At 43.3% G+C, this 18,540-nt stretch overlaps 2 protein-coding genes across 2 annotated transcripts in view; one reads left to right on the top strand and one right to left on the bottom strand.

The window, feature by feature from the left end:
* lrriq1 (leucine-rich repeats and IQ motif containing 1) overlaps positions 1 to 2,948 on the bottom strand; it is a 39,522-nt gene extending 36,574 nt beyond the window's left edge. The window contains exon 1 of the mRNA XM_076984711.1: positions 2,878 to 2,948. Coding sequence (XP_076840826.1) covers positions 2,878 to 2,883 — 6 coding nt within the window. The 5' untranslated portion in view covers positions 2,884 to 2,948. The remainder of the gene's footprint in view (positions 1 to 2,877) is intronic.
* A 2,058-nt stretch (positions 2,949 to 5,006) lies between these two features.
* slc6a15 (solute carrier family 6 member 15) overlaps positions 5,007 to 18,540 on the top strand; it is a 28,046-nt gene continuing 14,512 nt past the window's right edge. The window contains exons 1-9 of the mRNA XM_076984940.1: positions 5,007 to 5,164; positions 6,334 to 6,793; positions 10,124 to 10,281; positions 10,389 to 10,515; positions 10,676 to 10,857; positions 14,887 to 14,997; positions 16,816 to 17,057; positions 17,346 to 17,535; positions 18,332 to 18,524. Of these exons, the coding sequence (XP_076841055.1) occupies positions 6,511 to 6,793; positions 10,124 to 10,281; positions 10,389 to 10,515; positions 10,676 to 10,857; positions 14,887 to 14,997; positions 16,816 to 17,057; positions 17,346 to 17,535; positions 18,332 to 18,524 (1,486 nt within the window). The 5' untranslated portion in view covers positions 5,007 to 5,164; positions 6,334 to 6,510. The remainder of the gene's footprint in view (positions 5,165 to 6,333; positions 6,794 to 10,123; positions 10,282 to 10,388; positions 10,516 to 10,675; positions 10,858 to 14,886; positions 14,998 to 16,815; positions 17,058 to 17,345; positions 17,536 to 18,331; positions 18,525 to 18,540) is intronic.

Raw genomic sequence — 18,540 nt, forward strand, 5'->3', positions numbered from 1 at the left:
ATTTTTCACACCAAATCAGAGGTGTCACCAAGATTTTTGGGCCGTGACCCCCTCCCCAGTACCCATGCTCTATTACACTGCACATGGCATCACTGATGTTAACCCTGTGATTACAAGTAGGAAATTTTAAATCTCAAAATAGAACCAGCAGACGTGCAGCTAATTATGCCTTGATTGCAAATCCTTCAACAGCAACAATGCCGTAATTACTAAGTAGGTCATTAGAAGCTTGTTGAACTGCCTCGGGTTTCCTGCAGTCAACTGACCTCTTAGTGATGTATCATCTGTGAAAGAGTTGACTCTTTGAGCCGGAGTTCACAGTAGCAGTGGACTCTTAGTGATGTGTCGTTTAAGAGAGAGTCGGTTCTTTGAGCCTACATGAACAGTAGGAGTGGAATGTTTGTGCTGGTGATGTTTACATTCCTAAAATGAGCACTAACACTGTAGATAGCACTTGACCTTGTTCTTTATATTGTATGTTATTTGTCTATGGTTATTTACACTTCAAGATATCAGTTTAATTCCTGTTTATGTCTGAGTCTATGTTTATAGAAAATCATATCTGACCTTTCTGAACCATCAGTAATAGAATTACTGGAATGGAAAGTATTCATATTGTTTGAATTGTTTATTTTTCTGAATAAGCAAATCTGCAATCTTTATTAAAGTGATTTAAAACTGGGCAAATTCAACCTCAAATACATTTGATGTTCTCATTACATGTGTGTGTGTGTGTAACAGTGTAAAATAATATGTAAAATATTGTGAATAGAATTAGTCAGCACCAGACCAGAAGACAATTTCTGTTCCTAAATACCCTTTTATGCAAACTTTCCATTTAAATATGCCCTGATATGCAGAGAACCATGACTCAGAGAACCTCTCTTCTATACTGATACTCAATGTGCATCTTTCTTTAACTTCTGATTTTTAGAAAAAAATGTTCAAGTGTATAACTATGTGTGGTATGAGGATGTTCTCCTAAAGGTGTTTGACTTCGAGATCTTTCGTAGCAGTTAAAACTCCCGTTCCTCATTACACCTGTCCAGTCATGGGATTCAGCTCGGTCGAGCGCCTCTCAAAAGAGATTCACAGCAAGCAAGGGGAGACGTGTAGAACATCTCCAGAGGGCTGAGATAGTAGCACAGGCAGAACGCATCCAACACAAGAGTAGCAAAAAGGACAGGACACTGTCAATAGGTCACTGTTGATTTACAACGGACCGTTGTTCTGTTGTACCATAGCTATTGTATTTTCCAGATATTTTTGGTTAGACAAACTGATGAGCGTCATGGGTCCATAATTTGAGTCACAGAACAACAGTGTCGTGCAAGACTAGTGAAGGTGTAGCAGCGGTTTGTAACGTAGCGTGTCACAGTGTGCGCATGGCGTACCCTGACTGACAACGATCAGCTCGAAGAGCAGTGACCAGAGAACAGCTGAAGACCAGTAACAGAAAACCCTTGGCGTTGGAAAGATGGACACAGTGTCCAAACCTGAGCTCCGCTTGGAGTCAAGCCACATTTGACCAGGCTAATCTAGCGCCTCAGCTCTGACTTCTCCGAGTCTCGGGTTCGTGCGGAAACAAAAGTTCCAGGCGTCTTGCCCAGAGACGAAGGGATGGCTTGCTCCTCCCTGATGTGCACTGGACAAGGTTTGCCAGTGGGAATGTTCTGAGCAGCAGAACTTTGTGAATATGGTTTAGAGATTAAATGTGGACCTTTGGTTGTCACACTGACTCCAGCACAGTGAGTTTAATTTGTGGCCACAGAAAATAATCTTATGGGGATTTTTGTTTTGTTTTGCTTTTTAAAAATATTGTCTTTGGCATTCAGAAAAAAACTTCCTTCTCATAAGGAAACAAAAATATAACATATTATTGCAGGTCTTTGTAGAATATAGAATATTTGTTTGTAATCTTTGTCTTCTTCCACTGGTTAGTGAGACGGAGCTGAAACATTCAAAGGTCAGAGACTGTGACCTCCATGGTTATTCCATTGATTCATGTGTGAATGCTCTCGAAAACAGGGCTGAGTTGGTAAGACTATCAAGCCAATTTTCATTCATGTTCGTTCTGTGTTGTGGCAGTGCTCCTCTAGGACAGATGTTCATTTTGGTTCCTGTTCTCTGTGTGCCGCCTACACACTGGTGTGTACAGGAAGCGACATGTAAATGCTATCTGATGAAACACTGACTACTAGTTACATCTCATCTGTGTGAGGTGACTCAATACCACACCACATCAAATCAGATTATGACATGGTGTGGAAGTTTGCTTAAGTTTCATATCACAAAAACCATCATCACCTCAGGATCCAAAAGAGACACACGTTTAATATGTTGAAATCAATGAAGTAGATTAAAGAGACTCAATTCTTCATCGGGCTCTGCCTTGTCTGGCTTTGTTTTGACACCCAGTACAAATTCATGCTCAACGTGACTTTGATCCAGTAGTAGTGAAAAGTTAGTCAAAGTAAAACATGTGACAGTAACGCAGCTTCAGATTACTAGTGTCTGACTGACATGAACTATTTAGCAGGTAATCAATGCAACCTGCCATCTGTGACTACGTTTTTGTCATCAAAGCAAGATGACACTTCAAACCAATTCCAGAATGGCTAGCCATAGGGCTTGGGAACATCATAGAGGGTACCACTGGCAAAGTGCATCACACGTAGTGCAACATTTAGACTTTTAAAAGTTTAACTTAGCTTCAATTGTTAAAAATAAACTACATGTATTATTTTGTCTATGTTTAAATGTTTTGTAGGTATTTTAGTGTAACTTCAAATAAATGGGAATTGTTTACATATTTATAAAAAATTAAAAATAAACCCATCTGACATCGACTGAGTGATTTCTGAGACAGCACAGTACCTGCATCAGCTGGAGCTGTTTCCCTAGGTCTCTTGCAGGTCCAACCTGTTGCAAGAATTCTCACTGTCTTCACTCCACAAGAGACCCTCCACACTGCAAAAAAAAAAGCGTTCACAAATCAAAAAGCCCAGATCATGTGACACCTTGGGCTTAATTCCCATATTACCTTTTCTATTTTTGTCCTCGGCTGATGCAAAACCGACATCTGATACCTGTTATCTGATACACACTTAGTATACAGTACCGCATGTGTCATCTGATAAAGACTTCTGACAATCAGTACTTTCATATATTGTTTCTGTTCCAGAGTAAAACACAGCATGTTCCAGAGCTCTGTCCAGGATGGCCAGGGCAGAAGTCTCAAACACCACACCAGCTTAGCTCGTACTACTCACATTGCTGTCATTCAGCACAGGTTACCATGAACAGTGGCTGCAGGTTGTACGTTGTAGACCAGGATGAGGTCAAACACCTTTAATGTTCTAACAGGTCTAAAGGGGTACAAATCAGATTTGCCCCTCAGTATTACCTTTTCTCCATGAGGGATGGACTAGTGTCCCTCTACCTGGTATGCCTCATCAATACCTCAGAATATAACTGCATTAAAATGAAGGATTAGGTAGATGAGGGGCAGAAATAGTCCTTAGACACTGGATACTGTCAGTACAGTTACCTTGGTCATGATTACTGCAAAACTGTGTTCGAAAAAGGCGTTGTGCTCTGAATTAATGCTCAGGGTGATGTTACATGACATGCTTGGTTGTGACTGGGTCTAAGAGCTGCGTATTTGATTACAGATCATTAATTTACTGGATGTCTGTACTCTACCGATTGAGGCAAAGTTGTAAACCAGTGTGGTATTCTTCAAACCATGAAGAATCTAAAACAGCTAAAATTTGTTTTTTACTCGTCTTTTATGTTAAACAAAACACATTATATGCTATACCACTTCGTTTGCCGCTTTAAATATTGTAAAAAGCATCTCTGCAAACGTTCATGACTCTTGAGCATACTTTAAACATCGTAACACGTTAATAGTTAACACGTTAATACGCTACAGCACAGCATAAAAACTGGGTTCTTTATTAATTATATTAGGCTTCATTCTTTTTGATGTGGTTCCTTGACATAAATAAGACACATGCAACTTGCCATTACAAAGAATGTCACGCGCAAATGCCTCGCAATGCAAGTAACTACACTTAGGTTTGCAAATACGCTCCAGTTATCCATAAGTGTAATAAAATACGTCACGTCTCAGTTCACGAAAGATCCTGATGTCACTGGTCTTCAGACCCCTTAGACTAACAAAATTCAACTGCTCTTCGATCCAAACACTTTTTACCCATGCCAATTGGCTGCTATTAATTATTGAACCAAACCACTGCCTATTCAAAAACAGATGTTAATATACGAATTTTGGACACCTCTTACAGCTACAAGAAATTATATCACTCTGTAAAAAAATCACAAGGATGTTGTGAGCGGGAATCTTCTGGTGGGTAATTAATTCCCCCCACCCAAACCGACGCACACGCATCCCAACATTACGCACAGCGCACAGTCGTAGAATAAGCGCGCGCTTTCTTTTATCAGGGAGAACGAGGGAGAGCGCACGCGCAATACTGAATGACAAAGACTGTAAAATGCAATGCATAGAAACACAGACCAAACGTTCCTTATTCTCACTCCCCGAAATATATTAAGGCAGATGCCTGGTCGGTTGCCTACGCGGCCACCTTTGATTATTGGGTCTGCTGATCCAACTAGTCATGAAAAGCACTAACTATGCAAACAATTAAAGATGTGTCTTCATACAGGCTTAATCTTATCCACAAGATGAATCGCGGATAGCACATGGCCTCGAGAAAACGCCGCCCACAAGAACAGTTTTAGCGTGCAGCCTGCTTCAAGTAGTAGACTGTACCATTTGTATTAAGAGGGGGGGCGGGAATTTTCAAATGTTGTTTCTGATATTAAAACTATTGGAGACAACCTAAATTAAATTTTAATAAGACAAGATTTTCATTATTTTAATGATATGTCATACCAACGCAAAGGCAGATGAGTATTTTCGCCTTAGCTTTTTGAAGCATCGACCGGTCCCTTCAATGTCGTTCTTGGGTAAATGTCAGTGAAGGCGAAACACTTGCGTCCTGTGAATACCGCCGGCAGCATCCTCACAAGTGATGCGCATATGAGCTCGTCCTACCACGCATTGTATTTTCAACAGAAATCAGAAGAATTCAGCAGTACTAACCCTAACAATTTTCTTGATTCAAAAAAGGTAAGAAACCATTTTCTTTGTCATATGATTTTTCTATTCATAAAGGAAGGGATGCGAATGTAGATTCAGTGCAGTGTATGATGAAATACCCCACATGGATGGCACGGGGTATTTGGGCAGAGGCTACATATTACGCTCATTCTTAAACAGATCTGGGCTGTAGAATAACTGTCTTAAAACAATCAGGCGGTGGCTGAATGATAAAATCCGACTATTTCATATCATGCAGATCCGCCAACAAACTAATCCTTAAAACTATACACAATATAAGCAAGTAATTAAACCACGAGAGCTATAGGCCACATTTGCTCCGTCGAAATCATTTGGGCTCGCCTTTATTAGCCTCGGACCCGTTAAATATACGTAGAATTCATGTGACCTAGCTACACTGTATTTATAATCTAATATACATTCCTAAACGAGACCCTGACACGCATTTTTGAGGGCAAACTTCCATGAAGATTTTAATTAAATCTGTAATCTGCGATTTAATGAAAACATTTTAAAGGATTCTAATACAAATCTATGACAGATCTCTTAATCGCATAAGCAGTGATGGAGAATAGGGATAGGCTCGCGCTGTGCCGCATCATGTTGTGCTGTATTCTTAATCTGTAAAAATGTTACCGCGTAAGGGCTACTTTTAATATAACGGGTGTGTGTGTGTGTGTGTGTGTGTGTGTGTGTGTGTGTGTGTGTGTGTGTATATATATATATATATATACACACACACATACACACACACATGTGGTAGTGTGTTTTAAATATATTGTAAATCATACGAAGAGCCACTGAGCAACTAGGGTACAATGTTGAGGAGTGTTTGGGTTCTTATGCAAATTAGCTCGTGTATTGCGTAAGAACTCAATTATTAAGGCGCAGGTGAAAACGATCGGATTACTATCCAATCCATTATTTGGTATACTTTTGCGCGAAAATCATTAATACGGTTTGTCTTCAGTTAAGTTCAAACTAAATATTCGGATATATGTTTGCCCATGTATAAACATGTGTGTAACATGCTTGTATCAATATGTATCAAATATATGTATCATATGTATCAAATCCAATCGCAAATCAGGAACAGTACGATGCTGGATTAAAGACTGCGTAGTCTCATAAATTGGCCACGTGGTCTAACTGACCGTTTTGTTTTTGAATCCCAATAGCCTATTTTGTGACAATGAGGAAATAATTCTTTTTCCGCACCTCTTCTACCGGACAAATTCTGCCTTCCTTCTATTATTTTCGTTTTAACACACTCCCACGAAGAACTAAGAGACTGAGCGTCTTCCCTGCCCCATCGTCAAAAGACATTTCACCCCCTGCAGTGGTTTACTTTTCAAATGCCCAAAAACAGCAAATCCGTCAAGAGAGAGCTTGACGATGACGATATCACGGAGTCTGTCAAAGAGCTGCTTCCCAACGAAGGCGCCTGTGAGGAGTCCTTGAAGAAGAGCGCTGTCTCCGCGGACAAGCGGCGGGATGTGGAGGAGAGCTTAGACGATGCTGAAGAAGAACGGCCCGCGTGGGGCAGCAAGCTGCAGTACATCCTCGCGCAGGTGGGCTTCTCGGTAGGCCTGGGCAACGTCTGGAGATTCCCCTACCTGTGTCAGAAAAACGGCGGGGGTAAGTATTCGCTTATAAACACAAGAAACACAAGCCGATGTGAACTGGGGGGAATATAGATATAAATTTATATTAAAATATTTATTAGAATGTTAATTGCTGTGAATTGAAAATGAAAAATATGAAAATATTTCTGAATAGTCTAGAATATCAGTGTACAGACGTGAAAGTGTTTGTCTATAAACACTTGTGTTGTCCATCTATAAAATGGGATGAAAGCTTAAGGAAACGATTTTTACAAATGAATTGTCTTTGCATCCTAATAGCAAAAATTGGTACCGGGGGGGGGGGGGGGGGGGGGGGGGGGGGGGGGCTATTTGTGACTGTCCCATACTCATTTTTAAATAATACTAATTCAGGAGTGTTCAGTTGTGAGCATGCATTAGTAATTTATTTTAGGAACACTGCCTCAATCGGCTTCACAGTTATCACTAAAATAGTTGCTCTGAGAAAGATATTGTCCTTGTGACCCTCCTGATCACAGTGTGAATTTATAAAGCAGTCAGGAAAGGTTTCTACAAGGAGGCAGTTTTTTCTTACTGCTAAATATTTTGCATGTGCACTCAGCACATTGTAAGCTGGGGTAAATGGTAAGTGTTCTGTCTTTGGAGAGGGGGGATTTAGAGAAAAACAGAGTACAGTAACTGCAAGATATTAATGTGTACACAACACAGATTCACTTTGTGAAGTGAGGATGATGTGACACATATTGTAGAATCATGAATTTTTAACAACAGGTCATTCATTCAAAAAGTGATTTATTTCTACATTTTGCCAACAACTGAATAACTGGTGCCTGCTTCCTGACCGTGTAGGAAGGAAGAAAAAAAAAAAAAAACTTTTCACAAAATCAAACATGTCGCACATAGAAACATATGCAGTCTTAGAAAACAGGCACACAGGCTGGTTCATCATTAAGATAACTGCACCGGGTCTGTCATCTGTAATAAACCCACAAACACACACCCAATGCAAAATATGGCCTTCTTTCTTATGCTAACATTAGTAGATGCTCCCTCTGAAATGAACAGCATGTATTAAGGACTTGTACTGCAGAGTAGAGGTGTGGGTGTAAGAGGTCACAGCTGTCTGATCTTGTCCCCCATGTCCCCTTGTCATGAGGGGACAGATATCACCGCAGGGTACAGGCTGTGAGAGATCAGGCAGGGTCGGTCAGAATTCAAGTGTGACGCAAGAAGAGTCCCATCAATAAAGTGCCACAACAGATGGGCTGCGGTGCACACTACCACGACATAACCAGACACTAGTATCTCTTCCTCCTGTCTGCAGAACACAGCACACAGTTTCATCATTTGCTGTTTGTCTGTTAGCAGTCTGTCTTTTTCCTGTGTGATACTGTACCTCTGTATATGTCTTGCAGACGTCTGTCATTGCTGCAGATAATCGGAGGATTTATTTTCACACTGGGATTATAGAGAAGCCCTTTAATGTTTAGAGAAAGCTGATTAAACTGCATAATCCTGGTCTCGGCACTAGAGGTTTGTGGTAGGCTTCATAGAGAGGTGGAACATACAGTGAAAATAGGTTATCAGAAGAGTGTGATTTTTATTGCGGTGTTTAGTTCTCCTCCTGGTTGAAACACATTAGAGTAGAAAAGTAGGGGCCATGAAACAAGAACCATGATGACCATGAAAGTCTAGCACCACATCATTTATGTTTCTCAAATTTCCTCAAAATGTTGCATAAACTTTTTTTCATGAGAATGCATTTGCCATGACTGTACATCTGTCATATACAGTGCACTTGTCTACTAATCAAAGCAGAGTCATCTGATTGTGTGTGTGTGTGTGTGTGTGTGTGTGTGTGTGTGTGTGTGTGTGTGTGTGTGTGTGTGTGTGTGTGTGTGTGTGTGTGTGTGTGTGCGTGTGCATGTGTGTGTGTGGTCATACAGCCGTAAAAACATCTGGCTTGGTTCAACCATGGTGGTAACAACTTGTTATGTTTTCCAGGTCATTGTGTGGATGCCCTGCTGTACTAGCCTGTAATGAGATTAAAGAGGTCAAGCTGTGTGTGTGTGTGTGTGCATGCATGCAGGTGCGTGTGTGTGCGTGCGCGCATATGTGTGTGTGCGCGCGTGCGTATGTGTGTGCAGGTGTGGGATTGGGCCACCGCATATCTGCTCGATGTCTCTCCTCAAGCACCCACTGTGTGCTATCCAGATGACACCACACAACACCAGGCAGCTGCAGCCTAACACAAACACACACACACAAACACACACACACACACACACACACAGCTTTCCATTTCTAGAGCACAACCTGCTGCTTAAGCAGCATGTCCTCTTGAGTACAAAAACCACGAAGGGCTAAAAAACATTGTGTAATTCCTTCACAAGAAAAAGTTGAATATTTATTTGGCGGCTCTAATGACACTTTATCCTATGTTGTCATCACTGTATTTACAATGAGATTGATGCTTTGAAATAAATAACCTCACTCAAAATTTAGCCACTTAATAAAAAAATCAAAATATATACAAACATCTTTTCATAAATACAGTGAACACATTATCCGTAATGTATTTCATCAGGCATACGCCTATACGTATTCTTACCTCTGGGAGCTGTTGTGAGACATGGGCTTCATCTGTACAGTATGAATGCATGCGTAGTAATGAGTTTGCTTGTATCTTGGTTTGTGGTGTGGCTAGACGATGGTTTCAGTCACTCTGTAGTGTGGCTAGACGATGGTTTCAGTGACACTGATGGTTGAGACTGAGATAACGAGGACAGGAAGCTGTGTGAGGGGTGAACAGGAAGGAAGTGTCTGTCAGGCTGAAAGCAGCACACACTGGTCCTAGTTTAAAAGAGGAGTAAACTGTTCAAGGTAGGTGAGAGAGGGAGAGAGTGAGAGAGAGTGAGACAGAGAGAGTCTGTTTGCCTAATAACACCTCAGAATGTTACCACATCCTGAGACCTAACCCTAACCCTAGCCATAACCCTAACCCAGATAACTAAACCTATTATTAAATATAGGTTCCCTCCTTTGCCAAGGGCATCACAAAAGAATGTTATCTCTACATTGATTATGTATTGTTGATTTTGATGTTACAGAAAAAACTTTTATAATGGGACAATAATAATGGGACATTTACCAAGGTAACATATAAAAATTGTTACTTTCCATCTCCTGTCCCTAATCTTGTCCTCGTATTGACTCGTGACTGGACATCTCTCTTGAGAAATAATAGAACATGTTTAATCTGCACTCATTTCCTGTTGGGAATACATTAGGTAATACACTACGTTGTCATTTAATGTGTATCTCGTAGTATAAGCGTTCATACGTGTCCTTGCGGCCTCTGTAGGAGCGTACCTGGTGCCATACTTCATCCTGCTGTTGACCATTGGCATTCCACTCTTCTTCCTGGAGCTGTGCGTCGGCCAGCGGATCCGACGTGGAAGCATCGGCGTGTGGAACTACGTCAGCCCTCATCTGGGGGGTCTGGGCTTTGCTAGCTGCATGGTGAGTTTGGCAGCAGATCCCCGCTGTGGGCAGTGGGGGGGGGCTGATCCGGCCACGGCTGGTGCTCCAAGTCTGGGTACGACGTGCTGTGTTCTTTGACCCCGCAGGTGTGCTTGTTCGTGGGGCTCTACTACAACGTCATCATAGGCTGGAGCCTCTTCTACTTCTCCCAGTCATTCCAGCAGCCGCTGCCCTGGCACGAGTGTCCACTGGTCAAAAACAAGACCAGCACATGTAAGGCAAACCTGACAAAGCTGCATTTCAGGAGCGACTGTAATAAAACATACAGATACCTGCACCGAGCAACATTCATACCGATCTGGTAACAAAGCAAAGTCTGAATAAAAACTCCAGGCTGCATGCTGCTGGTGTTCAGTGTGTGGTTGTTGTTCAGATGTGGTGCCAGAGTGCGAGAAGAGTTCCGCCACCACCTACTTCTGGTACCGCCGGACCCTGGACATCTCCGACTCCATCTCAGAGAGCGGAGGGCTGAACTGGAGGATGACCCTCTGCCTGGTGGCCGCCTGGTCCATTGTGTGCCTGGCCATGATCAAAGGCATTCAGTCCTCGGGGAAGGTAAGAGGCCAGTGAGGGTGCGTTAGCACAACCGTGGTGTGAATGCACGAGCTGCATGGTTAAGTATGGGCGTCAGTTTCGAGACTGCTACTTTAGCACATGTATGGTGTCTGCATCAGCAGTGAAAGGACAAATCAAAGTCCATACCTATATACCTGTGATCCGTATGTCAGTGAAGTGGCTGATTTCCTTTGGGAACGACATTTCCGTAATATGACAAATAACTACGAGTAGTCTAAATGTGTTTTAAGTGTTTACAGATTTCTCTTCCTAAAGCAAGGGCATTGTCTGGAATGATTGACTGATTGGTCAGTGTGAAGATGAAGTGGTAAACATCAGAGGTCTGTGAGACAGCAGTCAGTACAGGTGGTGAGGGAAGGCGGCACAGGGAAACCGCAGAACCACGATCTTCTCCATCGCCTCCACATGGGCCTCTGGAGATTTGCAGCTGCTGCTGTGATGAACACGGGCCAGGCGTGGTTCAGCTCAGTCACGGCCCAGAAGGGTAACACAGGGCCCTAACGTAGGGTAATAGAACACTGACCTTTTAATCAAACCAGTTCCAGCAGAACGTGCTTATGGTCAGCTTCTCATATTGCCATAGCAACATCATCATCTTGTATTCCCATAGCAACGTGATCTTCACATATTCCCACAGCAATATCATCTGTGAAATTTGACCTTATTCGGACAGATGTTTTGCCAGTCATAATAATGACTCATTTGATGCTACATGTTACTTTTTGATTGTAAATCTTTTTCGATTCTCAGATTGAGCACATAATTTGCTTTGATAGTCTGTGAAACTCCCTACCTTGGCTGTAATATAGTGCAGTATTGAAACATTATTATTATTATTAACATTATTTTTGGTCAAAAATGAATTTAGTATGTTTGACATGGCCTGTTTTTGTTCATATCTGGGTGCAGATATTCTGATGCATGTAGGCTGGAGACCTGATTTGGCTCAAGAAACAGCTGAATTGAACAGACTGTATTTGTATGAGTTTACTGCACATTAGTTACCATTGAAGTGAGCGGGGGGGGGGGGGGGGGTGTTACCCCTCTGCTTTTGGCTAAACTGTTGAGAAAGGGGCGGTGCTGAAAAAAAAACGTTTGTATTTATATCAAAGCTGTGCAGGATGCTCGTGTACAAAAATTATTAGTCTTGCTCAAGCACATTTAAAATGATTTAATAAAAATAAAAGGTTTTGTTGTTCCTGCACCCTTTACAGCATTCTGACAGCTCAATACTGAGACACTGTGATGTCACTGATCTCCTGACCACAGCACTTAGGCTTTGTGATGTCACTGTATTCCTGACATCGGCCCTGAGTCTCTGTGATGTCACTGATCTCCTGACCACAGCACTTAGGCTCTGTGATGTCACTGTTCTCCTGACATTGGCCCTGAGTCTGTGATGTCACTGATCTCCTGACCACAGCACTGAGGCTCTGTGATGTCACTGATCTCCTGACCACAGCACTTAGGCTCTGTGATGTCACTGTTCTCCTGACTGTGGCACTGAGGCTCTTTGATGTCACTGTTCTCCTGACCTTAGCATTGAGCCTCTGTCATGTCACTGTTCTCCTAACTTCAGCACTGAGGCTCTGTGATGTCACTGTTCTCCTGACCACAGCACTGAGGCTCTGTGATGTCACTGTTCTCCTGACTGTGGCACTGAGGCTCTTTGATGTCACTGTTCTCTTGACCTCAGCACTGAGGCTCTGTGATGTCAATGTTCTCCTCACATCAGCCCTGGGGCTCAATGATTTCACTGTTCTCCTAACTTCAGCACTGAGGCTCTGTCCTGTAACTGTTCTCCTGACCTCAGCACTGAAGCTCTGTCATGTCACTGTTCTTCTGAACGCAGCACATCCCTCCTGTTTTCTGCTGTCTTATGAAGAGCAATTTCCAGTGCACATCTGCCAGAAGAGTGAAGAGATGAAGAGACAAATGAAGAGACACAATTGATCAAGGAACTGCATGATTTAAATGTTTTCAGATGTTTTTTTTCTGAAAAGAGATATTATCTTTCATCTGTTTACAGACACTCTGTATGTTTAGTGGGGATGGTTAGGATTTGGTGCACGGCACTCCCTGTGCTGATGTCTTACCTGGGACTGTGTCTCACCACACCATGTCTGCACACACTGCCTTGATTGCTGTCCCAGACTAATGCGGGATGTCGGACTGTGAAATGGCGCACCTCATTGGCAGCTCTGTGGGCAGCAGGGTGGTGGTGGGTGTGTCCAGTGTAGGGGCGGGGCCTGTGGGCAGCAGGGTGGTGGTGGTTGTGTCCAGGGTAGGGGCGGGGCCTGTGGGCAGCAGGGTGGTGGTGGGTGTGTCCAGGGTAGGGGCGGTGCCTGTGGGCAGCAGGGTGGTGGTTGTGTACAGTGCGAGGGTGGTGCATGTGGCGGGCTTGCGTCCATCTAAGACGTGTCCAGGGAGACACAGAGCGTGGCCTTGGACACACAGTGAAAGAGTGCTGGGGGGTCTTTGAAGCTTGACAACAAAAGAATATTAATGTCCCATTCACAGTATCCACACAAGCCTCCCTGAAGGAGGAGCAGGCCAGGAGAGGCCCGTTTTTCTCTCTCTGGCATTCTGTACAAGAGCACGCATGCACATTAGGAGACAGGACAAAAAAATCTTGCTGGTTGCCATGGTTTTTCGCGCACATTTCTCACTGGCAGAGTGAGGTAATCCACTGGTGAGGCAAGCTGCCACTTCATAAGACAAGTTCTGATCTAGTGTGTTCAGATCTAGTGTGCTCAGATCTAGTGTGTTCAGATCTAGTGTGCTCAGATCTAGTGTGTTCAGATCTAGTGTGTTCAGATCTAGTGTGCTCAGATCTAGTGTGCTCTGATCTAGTGTGGTGAAAGGGGAGAGACACAGAGTAATATAGTATACATAATGTGTATCTTAACAGTTATTTAAATTGTGTAATGATCTGCATAACGCAGAGCAGGGAGGCGGACACAAGCGCTGAGGAGAGCGAGATTTATTCAAGGCAATTCCAAAAACAGAGTCGTAGTCACGGGCACGGGTCATAACGGGAGGGCAATCAGGACATGAGATATGAACAGACATGACGAATAACAACAGGGAGGACTCACAGACCAGGCAGGAACACACGGAGATCACAGGGAAAACAACGAGGCATGAAGCGGAAAACAACGAGGCATGAAACACAAAGAACATGAATGCACAAAACAACCGATACAGACATGGGAGACACAGGGACTAATATACATGGAACTAAACTAGGAACAGGTGATAACAATGACGACACGGGCGTGGCAGATGAGGGGAAACCATAGAAACAGATGAGCAGGGCGGGATCCAGGAGCAGGGAACAACACAGACACGAGGGAATAGGGAAACCGGAGTGACAGCTAGGAGAGGGGGCGTAGCCCTACGTGACAAATTGATACAAAATTCTAAAGGCAGTGAGAGTATAATTTCAAAATAATGTAAATAGAACTGGGGAAAATATTAAGAGATGCACAAATGAAAGTTACACAGGAACCAGAACTAGTGTAACTGACCCATGAAGAATAGTTTTAAAACGCTTCCTCCTTTCATTCAGTGTCTAACTGATGCGTGAATTACACCTTCCAACCCACCACTCTGAGGTGAAACAGCTGTCCTAATTTTATGTGTCCTTCAGGAGAGTGTGATTTAGGGCAAGCGTGTGCACAGCATCTCACTCAAGTTCTGAGTGCAATGAGCACCCATCAAACAGTAAGTTGATGTGGTGCTCTTGCCTGCCCCCTACAGGACAATGACATTGCAGCTATTAGAAGCCTTATTGTGAAGCACAAAAACTGAATATTTATTCCAAGAATTGCAAAGTGGATTACATGAAAACATTTGGGTACAGTGTTGTTTATTTTGCTTTGCTTTTTACTTCCTCTTCAGAAGCATTCGGTGCGCTGGTGGGTGCTGAGTAATGTTAGGATGTGAATAGTTAATAACTTTAATAGTGCTGTGAGGAAGTGAAAGCTGTGTTCTGATTGGTTGCAGGTGATGTACTTCAGTTCCCTTTTCCCTTATGTGGTGCTGATCTGTTTCCTGGTGAGGGGGCTCCTTCTTCAGGGCTCTGTGGATGGAATCATACACATGATCACTCCAAAGGTGAGAGACTGATGCACCTGACTGTGGGGCAATGACATACCTGACTAAAGGGCACTGATACACCTGACTGAAGTGCACTGATACACCTGACTGAGGGGCATTGAAACACCTGACTGAGGGTCACTAACACACCTGACTGAGGGGCATTGAAACACCTGACTGAGGGTCACTAACACACCTGACTGAGGGGCACCGACACACTTGACTGAAGGGCACTGATACACCTGACTGAGGGATACTGACACACCTGACTGAGGGGCACTAACACACCTGACTGAGGGGCATTGAAACACCTGACTGAGGGTCACTAACACACCTGACTGAGGGGCACTGACACACCTGACTGAGGAACACTGACACACCTGACCGAGGGACACTGACACACCTGACTTAGGAGCACTGACACACCTGACTGAGGGGCAGCGTGACTGTGGGTTTAGGTTTTATGCAAAAATAAGCCAAGGATATTTATTCTCAACAACAATTAAGTGCAGATTGTTAAGCGTGTTAAACATCAAACGCAAGGAATACATCTATGTGATTTAGTGAGATTACAGCTAATTGTTCATCATCAATTCTTTCATGCACATCTCTACTTGTGCTAACAAAATTTGTGGAAAACGGCAACAGTTGCTATAGAAACAAGATGTCCCATTCAGACCCCCAGCATGCATCTGTGCCTGTGACACGGCAGGTTCCAGAAACAAATTAATTCCTCCTTCAGCAGACAGCCTGTATCCCAGCAGCATGTGAACCCCTACAGATATTTAGCATAACACACACATGCCACACATACATGTGCACATACACCACACATATATTTACCACCTATACATATACAGACACATACATGTACACCGCCTATACACATACCAGTGGGGAACCGTCAGGGCCCTCTACGCCCTCTCAGAGGGCCTAATATTCTTAAAACATAAATATATATAATATAATTTATCCAATTTTATTTTATTTACTTACAGTTTGACAATCGACATCTAAACAATTACAAAAATATAAGCAAATAAATTATTCACCCGTGTCTATTCAATCTGTGTTGGAAGGTGATGCCCGCTGTTCGTTTACAGAGGGCCAGGCAGTTATAAATCAGCACAATACCAGTTTCAAATGACAGTAAAATTGACCAATCATATCTTCCCTCTTAGTGGGCAGGCTTAACTGTATGATAATTTCCGCCATACCAACGCTAGCTAGTTTCAATTGATTCCTTTGATGCCCTCGTGCGCGTTGTTTACATATTCCGCTTCCGAGGAACACGGAGCTGTGAACCTTATTTTACTCAAGAAGTTATCTAGTACATATGTCATTGTTTATTGCGTTTTTAAAGCTGTACTGTCATCTCAATTTTTTATTTATTGATTTTTATTGCAGTTAATTAGGAGAGGACTAATTAAGCACTAAATAGCTATATAGTGAAGTCTTGAGTTTTGTATAAGGGTTGAAGAGTCACGTCAGGTTGTGTCCTCCTGGTGTCTGTCCTGAACTCTCAGCTGTGTAATAGCTTGGCTGTATTCATTCCAGATCTATACCTGATCAAAGCAACAACTAAAGCCAGCAGCGTGTCATTAGCATGTCGTTAGAAAGAATGTGTTCAGGAGGTTGTTTGCTGCATAGATGTATAATACAGTCTGCGTCATATTATTTTTCTGTGGTACCAAAGTTTTTAAAGTAAAGTCAGTCATGGTATTAGACTCTGGGTCAGACGGTTATGGCTGAGTAGGTGTGTGTGTGTGTGTGTGTGTGTGTGTGTGTGTGTGTGTGTGTGTGTGCGCGTGTGCATGTGTGTGCGGGTACCAACAGGTGGAGATCATGTTGGAGCCGAAGGTGTGGAGAGAAGCCGCCACGCAGGTCTTCTTCGCTCTGGGTCTGGGTTTCGGCGGAGTCATCGCTTTCTCCAGCTACAACAAGCGCGACAACAACTGCCACTTCGACGCAGTGCTGGTCTCCTTCATCAACTTTTTCACCTCCGTGCTGGCCACGCTGGTGGTGTTCGCCGTGCTGGGCTTCAAGGCCAACTTCATGAACAACAAGTGTGTCCAGCTGTGAGTGGTCTTACGATCTGAAGTCCTCGTTGGCCAGTGCCATGGCATAGAGCCACGACCCTACGTAAAGCTGAATGCTGTTAAACTCCACACGTGTCCGTTAACACCAGAGTTGATGTGCACTGTCACAGTCTTCAAGTTGCTGAAAAAAACATTTACAATCAGAGTTTTTCTTGTTTTTCAACATCAGAAAAAAAATTAGCAGTCTGCACAAACCTCCTGAGTGAAAATTAGATAATTGTATGACAATGAATAAGCAGCCTATAAAATCAGCTTGTGTTGCCACAGGAACACAAAGAAGATTGTTGGTTACCTGGGCAACGAGATAAGTCATGACTTAATCCCTCACCACATCAACTTAAGTCAAGTGAGCCCAGAGGACTACAACAAGATGACTGACATCATCCAGGCTGTGATGGAGGGTGATTACCCCCGCCTGGGCTTGGACAAATGTGACATAAAGGATGAGATGAACAAGGTATGGAGGAGTCTAACTGATGGTCCAGGAGACCTGGTACCACCAGGGACTCTTCACCACAACGTCCAGTAGGACACAGGCTGGGACATGAAAGCCTCTTGTCAAACGCACTGGATGTGTGTTGTATTAATTTTTGTCCTTAAAATCTCATTTGCATAATTCTGTCTGAAGGTAACAGACTCATTAATTTTGTGTATAATGGAAAACTAAAAGAATGGAAAACTAACTAATCATAACTATTTTTATTCAAATACCAACCACACATTTTATTGTACTAATTAATTTATTATGTAATTGTGTTGTCAGTTATAATTTGCAGCGCTCTGTTAAAGACTGCTGTTGTATTCTGAAGTCAGTCCAGCACACGATGTTCTCACTGGTTTTCATACTGGAACTGGTGTCCACACAGCTTCTGAGTATACAGTATTGACCAAGATGGTTCTGTTCTTTACTGTACGTGTGTTCATCAGTGCGGTTTTATCTCCCCCCTTCTCTCTCTCCCCCTTCTCTCTCCCTTCTCTCTCTCTTCTCTCTCTCTGGTTGCTTTATCTACCCCTTATTCTCTCTCTCTCTCTCTCTCTCTCTCTTTCTCTCCCCCCTCTTCTTTCTCTCTCTCTGGTTTTATCTCCTCCCCTCTTCTCGGTTATTTGATCTCCCCCCCTCTTCTCTCTCTGGTTGTTTTCTGCCCCCCCATCTATCTCTCTCTGGTTGTTTTCTGCCCCCCTCCTCTCTCTCTTTGGTTGTTTTCTGCCCCCATCTCTCTCTCTCTGGTTGTTTTCTGCCCCCCTGCCCCCAGGCTGTCCAGGGTACAGGTTTAGCCTTTATCGCGTTCACTGAGGCCATGACTCACTTTCCGGGCTCCCCATTCTGGTCCGTCATGTTCTTCCTCATGCTGGTGAACCTGGGTCTGGGCAGCATGTTTGGCACCATCGAGGGCATCATCACTCCCCTAGTGGACACGTTCAAACTACGCAAGGAGATCCTCACACGTGAGACCAGAGACCC

The sequence above is a fragment of the Brachyhypopomus gauderio genome, chromosome 2 (genome assembly GCF_052324685.1).
Source record: "Brachyhypopomus gauderio isolate BG-103 chromosome 2, BGAUD_0.2, whole genome shotgun sequence".
Taxonomy (NCBI): domain Eukaryota; kingdom Metazoa; phylum Chordata; class Actinopteri; order Gymnotiformes; family Hypopomidae; genus Brachyhypopomus; species Brachyhypopomus gauderio.